Source organism: Colletotrichum graminicola (genome assembly GCF_000149035.1).
Source record: "Colletotrichum graminicola M1.001 genomic scaffold supercont1.18, whole genome shotgun sequence".
NCBI lineage: Eukaryota > Fungi > Ascomycota > Sordariomycetes > Glomerellales > Glomerellaceae > Colletotrichum > Colletotrichum graminicola.
In genome coordinates, this window is record NW_007361022.1 from 693,614 (window position 1) to 702,149 (window position 8,536).

At 54.8% G+C, this 8,536-nt stretch overlaps 2 protein-coding genes across 2 annotated transcripts; one reads left to right on the plus strand and one right to left on the minus strand.

The window, feature by feature from the left end:
* Window positions 1–821: 821 nt before the first annotated feature.
* GLRG_05476 (AMP-binding enzyme) lies at window positions 822–3,124 on the minus strand (the record flags this gene model as incomplete). The annotated part of the gene is made up of 4 exons (XM_008096161.1): window positions 822–908; window positions 968–2,091; window positions 2,150–2,574; window positions 2,685–3,124. 4 exons carry the CDS (start codon window positions 3,122–3,124, stop codon window positions 822–824), a joined length of 2,076 nt encoding a protein of 691 aa, XP_008094352.1.
* A 3,681-nt stretch (window positions 3,125–6,805) lies between these two features.
* On the plus strand, window positions 6,806–8,536 carry GLRG_05477 (uncharacterized protein; the record flags this gene model as incomplete). The annotated part of the gene is made up of 2 exons (XM_008096162.1): window positions 6,806–6,841; window positions 6,914–8,536. 2 exons carry the CDS (start codon window positions 6,806–6,808, stop codon window positions 8,534–8,536), a joined length of 1,659 nt encoding a protein of 552 aa, XP_008094353.1.

The window sequence follows — 8,536 nt, forward strand, 5'->3', positions numbered from 1 at the left end:
GATCTTCTCAAGACAACTTGATAATCCCTTACTAGGTTCAACTATTAATAGTTGTTAAATTCATCGCACTCCAACTTGTGGGCCAAAAACTAGTTTCATTTAAAAGTAATGGCATCAAGCCCCTCAGGACCAGGAGATGAGCGTCCCCCTGGATCCTTAACCATTACTTATGCCCGTGTACGTGCATCATCCCCAACCAACTGGCAAAGAAAGTGTACAACCCGGCGTGGAAGGGTGTTCTTCCTTATACTCGATCCGATAATGTGCCCAGAATCTGCGTGCACCAGGGGCGTCCGTGTATGATCCGAGATCCTGGTAACGCACGCTCTTCGCCCGGTGCTCGACAGAAGGGAGAGTTAGGCCTTGGCGAGCGAGTAATATCTTTTCGGCCCTGACACCTTGTCAACGCTTAGGTTGTGAGGAGTTCCTCACACACCGCAAACCAAAGAGCATGAACCAGCAAAACAGAATGGGTCGTGCATCACGAGAACTCGCCTCACCTAGGCACTCATTCAGAAAGCAATCAATACAAGGGAATGCCAAGCACATCCGAGTTTGTGAAAATCAAGATTGGGTTGGTAATAGTGTACATCATGACAGATGGTCCTTGCTACATAAGACAACCATGGGCGTAAATCCCCAATGAGCACAGTAAAGATATCCTGTCCTTCCTATCTCCTCCGCTCAATTGATCCCGATTTACTGCCATTACTCGATTCAACGATCTAGAGGACGAAGAAAGTTCGGGCAGAAGATACCGGTCGTCTCGGTGTGTCGGGGGAAAAACCGCTTCGCCAGTAGCATTTCGTGTTTCAATCTGATTACTCACTGAAAGCCTTTTCCATCTGGGCCTTGTACTTTTCCCTAATGACTCTCCTGTTGACCTTTTGGGTGGCGGTGACGAGGCCCTGCATGCAATGTCAGTTTGGTTCCTGTACGTGCGGGCCGCTGGCGTGGGAAAACTTACACTATCCGGGGTCCACTCCTCCTCGGTCAGAACGACGCCGCCGACGATCTCGAGGCCTGTCAGACCGGCCTTCTTACCGATTGACACGAGATCCTTGTGCACGGCATCAACCATCCTCTTATCAGTGTGCATGCTGTGCTCGTCAACACCAAGCTTCTTCGCTTCTTCGGCGAGAACCTTTTCGTTGGGGGCAATGACGGCAATGGCACGAGAGTGCTCGCCGTCGCCGTAGACCATAATGTTAGCGATATAGGAGCTGCCGCGGTATACAGTTTCCAGCTTCTCCAGGGCAATGTACTCTCCGCCCTGCATCTTGACGAGGTTCTTGACGCGATCAATGACACGCACGTGACCGACGGCATCAAACTCGCCAATGTCGCCCGTCTTAAACCAGCCATCCTTGGTTATGGCCTTTTCCGTCTCCTCCGGGTTCTTGTAGTACTCTTTCAGCACGGGAAGACCCTTGATCCAGATTTCACCCTGAGGGGGGTTTGCGTCGGTGTAGTAGTTGAGGTCCGGGATGGAGACGAGCTTGAGGTCGACGGCAGCAGGGATAGAACCAATGGCGGTAGATGTGTACTCCAGAGGATCACCAAGGGCACCGTTGGCAGCCGTCTCAGTCAGACCGTAGCCTGTCAACATGGGCGCAATGGTCATGGAGAGGAAGTGCTTGGTTCCATCCGAGATACCGCTGGCGCCATTCATAATGAAGCGGAGACGGCCACCCGTCATGTCGCGCACCTTCTTAAAGACGATGTTATCGAAGATGGTTGCGCCTGGGAGTCCATACTTGACCATGAAAGTCTTGTAGTTGAAGGCGCCCCAGAAGAGGGCCTTGATTAAAGGACCGGAGCTGTTGACCTTAGCCATGATGCCCTTCTTCACCGTCTCCCAGACTTGCGGCACGCCAACCAGGGCGGTCGGCCGGAACTCGCGCATGTCACCAGCGCAGTTCTTGACCGATGTGTCGGAAAGCGTTCTCGGGTTGCCATAGCCCAAAGTGCCGCCAGCAAACAGGACGAGGTTCTCGAGAACGAGCTCGAAGATGTGAGCCAAAGGCAGGTATGCCAAGATGTAGTCTCTGTAGCTGACACATTCTTCGACGCAGGTAAAGAGGCCACTGACTGTACACGATTCGATTAGCCTCTGGTAGCCTCTAGAAGCGAGGAAAGGATGACTTACGCGCTGCCACGGTACCCTCATGAGTCATGGGCACACCCTTGGGCGGACCAGTGGAGCCAGAGGTGTACATGATGCAAAACAACTCCTCGGGGCTGGGCTCGACAGTGTCGACGGGGTTCTCCTCGCCCAAGGCGCGCACCTCCTCAATGCTGAGGAGCTTAATGTCGGGGTTCGCCTTCCTAAAAGCGTCGACCTCGGTGCCATCGGAAAAGATGGAGTTGTCGTTATACACGACAAATTTGACATTGTCGGCCTTCTTCAGAGCTCCGCTTGCCGTCTTGAGAAGCTGGGGATCGATGTACATGGCCTCAGCATTGGACTGGAGCAGCGAGTGCTCGACGCCGCTAGCGCCGAGGGTATCGTAAGCAGTGACGATTGAGATGGACTGCGAACCACAGGCGTGGGACATGGCCATCCAGTTGGCACTAGATTCCAAAAAAGTCGGGTTAGCAGCTTCTTGACGGGGATAGACGGAACCCGTCGTGGAGTGCTCGGGACGCGGGAGGATAGGAGAAGATGGTGCTCTCGGACGTACGTGGTGGTCGCAAACAGATGGACCCGGCTGCCTTTGCTCAGACCCAACTTGCGCAGGCCTGAGCCAATCTGGTTGATGTAGGTAAGGAACTCGGCGTAGGTCATATAGGAGTAATTGGACAGCTCGAAGAACTGCCACTCCTTCTCAACCTGTACGATCTCTCCGTCGACATTCTTGGGCACCTTCTTCTTCTCTTTGTGAAGGCGCACGAGCTTCCGGGAGCCCACGGCGGGTTCGTTAGGGTAAATCTGGGCGCTGCGCTTGACGACGTCGTAGACGGTGCGAATGTCGGGATGGGGTCTGGTTTTGAGGCCGTCCTTGGCCTTCCAGTGGCGGCGGGGGAGGGTTTCGCCGTCGACACGTTGGTAGCCAGGCGACTCGATGGTGTAAGGGGGTTTGTGCACCGGGTGCAGGGGCATAATACCCTTGGTCCAGTCCATTGTGGCGGTGGTGATGTAGTTTGCGGGGGAGTCTGCGAGGAACCAGCCGGTGAGAATGGCGATGGAAAGGACGAGAAGGGCGGTGATGATGGACGGAATGGTGGGAGAGTTCACGGCCTGCGAGCCCTTGAGGTCTGAGGTGCGGAAAGGACAAAGTTATCCACAAGGTTTCCGGGGTGTCAAGGTGGCAGCGTTGGAATCGTCGAGGGGCTGGATCGATAATTGACGGCGGCAGGTTTTGCAACGAGGACAGAGTTGCGAGAGTTGACGGGGGGGGGGGGGGGGGGCTTGGAGTCGTTGCTCTGCTCTCTTTTGAGGGGGTTGAAGAACTACGTGTGCGGGCAGCAGCGCAAGGTTAGCTGCGAGAAGAGTGACGGGCTTTAATTGCGTCACGGTTATGAGCTGGGACGCTGGAATGGTGCTGTATGTAGCAGGCCAACAAGGCGGTAGGCATGCGACCAGGGGCTGGTCGATCCGCCACTGGCTGGTACTCGGTAGACTACGTACGTGTTGCATGGTACATCCTTGTGTACTCCGTATTGCGGTGCTACTTAGATTAGGTAGGTAAACTACCTAGTGCAGCAGTATATCCTAACACCGAATATAGGTTTTGCTTTGGTGCAAACACATGGCTGCTTAAGGGAAGGTGGTATATACACATCATCTTGACCGATTTAGAGACCGGCATCTGTCTTTGGTACAGGTATGCTGGGGAATGCTGGCACCATATGCGTACGTGTATCCGTAGACTTCGACCAATGCCTGGCCTCCCTAGGTACCTCGGTAGGTAGGCATTGGGTACACTTGACCACGGTGACCAAGTTGACAGTCTGACAGTTTACCTCGGCCTGACGAGGCTGACAGCTTCTCCAACATGAGAAATAAATAACAGCTTGATTCCCAGTGGACCTGAACCCTCTGCATCTGCGGCCGCCAGTCAGCACCAGCTCCCATTTCCGTATCTGTACGAGCCAAGCAACCTTTAGTTTGCGGATAAAAAATGGAGAAGGGAAACTGGGGGGCCTGCTTGTGTTACCTACCTGTACCTGGCAGACCTGGGTAGGTAGGTAGGTAAGGTATCTTGGTACTTGGGTAGGTACTGCACGTCGGCAGGCATAACCCGTGTAAATTACCTACCTACCTAGGTACTGTATACCTCATCCTGGCACGGCTTCGGCGAAATGCGAGATCTCTCTCAATGACAGTGGAAGCCCTCCTTGACAATGTACTTTCGTACCTCGGTGTCACCTGGACACCCGTCGCCCATTGACCGAATACCATTGACCGAATTCCCTCTCAACAACCAAGCCTGGAGCTTCGCAAACGACCTCTCGTACTACGTATGCTGTATGCTGACAACATTGGCACCATCGACACCATTGCCCGTCACCCCCTTCCAACAGTTTCATTCCCAACACTCAACAATGCTGTCGCCCTTTGCACAGAATGCATACCTATCTATATAGGGAGGTATGTAGGTAGGCAGTTGACTTGTGCATACCAAGACTAGGAAGGTATCCGTAAACACTGTTCTGTTTACTTACTATTAGAAAGGTATGAACGCATGCGACAGCGATATCAGCCCCCATGCCGGCTTTGGTGCGCTCGGGCGGGCAAGGGACAGACCGGGATATGGAGACAGAGCGATCGGCTACGACAGCGGTTTCGGGACCATTAGCTTTAAGTCCTGCCTGCGGCTCACCCTCACTAAAGAAATAAATAAAAACCAAAAAAATAGAACAAAAAAAACCGCTTGATCCACACGCCCACATACGGATACCTATCCGTATAGAAACTCTCACCCTTAAATTACATCGTACGCCTTTGACTCGGACATGATCAGAGCCACCACCAAAACCCACTCTCACAGCAACACCGCAACCTCCATTTTGTCTCGACGATGCACCCCATCGGCCTCGCCTATCTGGGTAATATATTATCCCTTTTCCTGCACGACAGAATCACGTACAAAAAAAAAACAGTTGTTCCTCACATGCACCGACGACCGAGGCTAGAGTAAGGAAAGAGGGAAAAGAGGCTCCTCGGTCTGTACCTGCTGCCTAACTAGCTACTTAGAAAGTGCCCCACCGTGTCCACTGTGTACTATGTACTCTGTACCTACTTTGCCTTCCCGCGTCTGAATCTCCAATTCGCCCGATGTCATGTATTTTCCGTCTGCATAAGGCTTTTGGTTCATCGCACCATTTTCAACCGACCCAAACTCCTCTTACCCGTACTCCCCTTCCCATCATGCCTTCACATAAGCTAGTTTATCTAGTAGTTTGCGCCTCTGCACCTCACTGCACCTGAGGCGATTCCCACGTTGCCCGACACTGCCAGCATGTGTCACGCCGACGCCTATCAGCTCACGGCCTGCATAAATGTTCCTTTTGGGAGGAGCTATGGCCACAGTAAGCCACTCGATGGCGACCTGGACTAAACGAACGGTTCCAAAGCATCCCAGCTCTTGTTCCAGATCCATTTCTGAAGCAGGCAGAGAGAAAAAAAAAAGAAAAAGAAAAACAATAACAACAACAGACGACAATGACGATGACAGTCGGTGTGGCGTTCACACAATAAGCAAGGAACCCATAGAAACGTACCTCACCGGCAACATCTTGACCACACCACACGGCGAGAGCCCATAGTGTGTCAGTGGCCGGTCAAAGAGCAATTTATAGCAACGCTACTTTCGTCCCAATCTTACGCCCTGCGGGCCGAGCGTACAGACGGTCCCGAACAGCAGCCCGTCGCCGCAGGGGAAACGGCTGCTTAGTCGGAGTTCCAGCCCGTCACCCAAGCAAGCATACCAACCAATCCAGCTGAGAGGTTAGAGTGCCTGGGAAGCGAGAGGGGGGAGGTCGAGGATGGCAAGTAAGGCGACCAGACAGGTTGCCAGACAACGCTCTCTTCTTCTGTCTGCAGCACGCACACGTCCCGGATCACCGCCAACCGCCAGAGGTCGGGAACCACCTCTTCCAGGCATCAAGCCAGTCTCTACCACACCGTCGTGGTGCTAGAGCAAGGTGGGATCTACACTGCCATGTACGTTGGTCTGACGGCTTACACTTTTGGGCCTAAAACAGCACCGCTCGGCACTCCTTGATTCCCCCGTATCAAGGGGCCGTGGGTTTAGCCTCATCCTTTCGCAGGAGGACTGTCGCACCTTGTGAATATGCAACCTGGGCCGCGCTGCCGTGTAGGAGCACCCAACCAGAGCCCGGCCATCGTAATACCAGAGTGGACTTCCCCCATCGGACTATGGCCCCCCCTGCCCTGTGTGTCTCTCCCTTGCCGACCAATCGCACGCGTACCGCTCGATCTTGCTGCCGTTGCACAGTTCTCAAAATATACTCATGATCACCAGTGTCACAAGGTTGAAACGCCATCTCTGCAAGCCCCGAGCGTACGCCAGCATAACATGCCCCAAGAGCCGCAGCACAGAGACCCCAGAGGGCGCTCGAGTCCACCTAGCCCTGGAACCAGCCACGAAGGAAGGCGAGTGCGCACCTCCGACGTCTTGTCGGTACGGCATTGATGATATTAGATAAAGTTATGTCGCAGCTGCTCCCCCCTTCTTTCGAGACGAACTCTTGTCCTGTTTCCCGTCGTTCCAGAGTTGCTGAGAGGCACCCAACCGAACCCCCCCTGCCTCTCTGTCGTCCGCTGTGAGTAGCCATCATGCAGAGGCTGTGTGGTATGCGCCCCGAAGGGCTGGTGAGTCTCCTCCGGTTGTTCCCTTAGCCTTAACCAACGTACCGTCATGTTCCAGCTAACGCTCTCGTCCAGACGGTCCAGTCGAGGTTCAGCCCTCTACCGTCGATGTGTTTCTTCGACACAATTCTCGTCCCCTTGCCGGCGTGGATCCGTCTCGTCGTTACCTTCGCCTTGTTCCATTTCGTTGTCCGGGTCCTCATTGTCGAAAAGATCAAGCGGTACGCCGTCAAGAAGGAATGGCAGAGGCACGCCCAGCTGTCCTTCTACTACTTTTCGATCCTTGTTGTCTTCCTCATGGAGATCCTTGAAATGGCACGGCTAGTGGGGCTCCGCTTCGCCATCGGTCTGATCCCCTTTGTGTTTGCTGGCTGTGGTGTAAGCGCGGCCATGCAGGCTACCCGTGGTGCCAAGGGCCGGATACGCAACTGGCAGCCGGCCAACGTGATCTTCTGGATCATGAGCGTCGCTATCACCATCCTCAAGATCCTTACAATCCAGCGGTCCAGCATGCGCAGTCCGGAGTTCAGGCGGATGGGCTCCGACTACCCTACGACCCATCAGGTGCAGGACTTGGCCATCATCGCTGGGTTCTATTTCCTGCTCCTCGTCAACGAGATTGCGCTCATGTTCCAGAAGACTTGGGAAGAGACCGTCGATGGCGATAACATGAAGAAGCTGCGCCTTACCCGGTCGATCAGCGACCAGGCCCAGTACGACCTCACCCGCGCTATCGAGGAGGGCTACTACCCGTCCGGCGTTACTTATCTCACGCTCAGGCTGGAGGGCGAAACCGCCAGCGAAAAGGCCGCCAGCAAGGACGATATCCTCAAGAAAACTGCTAGCATGGACCCCTCCATCGCGGGATCCTCGTCCAGCGAGAAGACGGCAGGCAAGAGAACAATGGAAGAAGACAAGATCGAGCCCGTGCCCCTGATCCCGCCCAGCTTCCGGCGCAACAGCGAACGCTGGTCCTCAGCCATGACGCTCAGGGACGCCGGCGCCGAAGACAACATGAACGAAAAGATCGGCGGCAAGGACACGAAGAAGCGTGGCAGCGAGAGATGGTCTTCCACTATGACGATCAAGGAGCCTATACACCATGAAGGTCACGACAAGCGCATCTCGAGCTTCGCCACCCCCATGGTCGCTGATATTGACGAAACCACTCCCCTGGAGCACTCACCATCGACTTCATCATCTCGCTACGAAGACGAGCACGCCGCTCAGAAGAACATGCTCCTTGACAGCCCGTTCCCCATAAAAGAGCCCGCTGAGAGGCGGTCCTTCTTGCTCAAGCCTTCGCGTCCTAACACGGAACGGTGGTCCAACGCGATGACTCTCCGCGGCGAACCGTCGTCGGCGAACCAAGAACCTCCTCCCAAGGATTACGTTTCCGACATGGAGGCCCCTTCTCCCCCCAACATGCCTTCTGCGTCCGGGACGGCACCATCGACTCCGGAGCGCAAGGCCTCTCACAGCGAAAGAAATATGATGAGGCGGTGCTCTGACGCGTCGGCGAGGTCTATCAGGCGATTCTCGGGACGCAGCGACCTCCGCGAGGCGGCAGCTACCGCGGCGGCGTTCATGGAAGGTGACGCGCCGATTCCGTCACCATTCCAGTCACCGCCCCTGTCGCCAACGGAGATGCAGCCGCTGCAGCCGGAACAATACGACATCAACCACACGCATCCATGA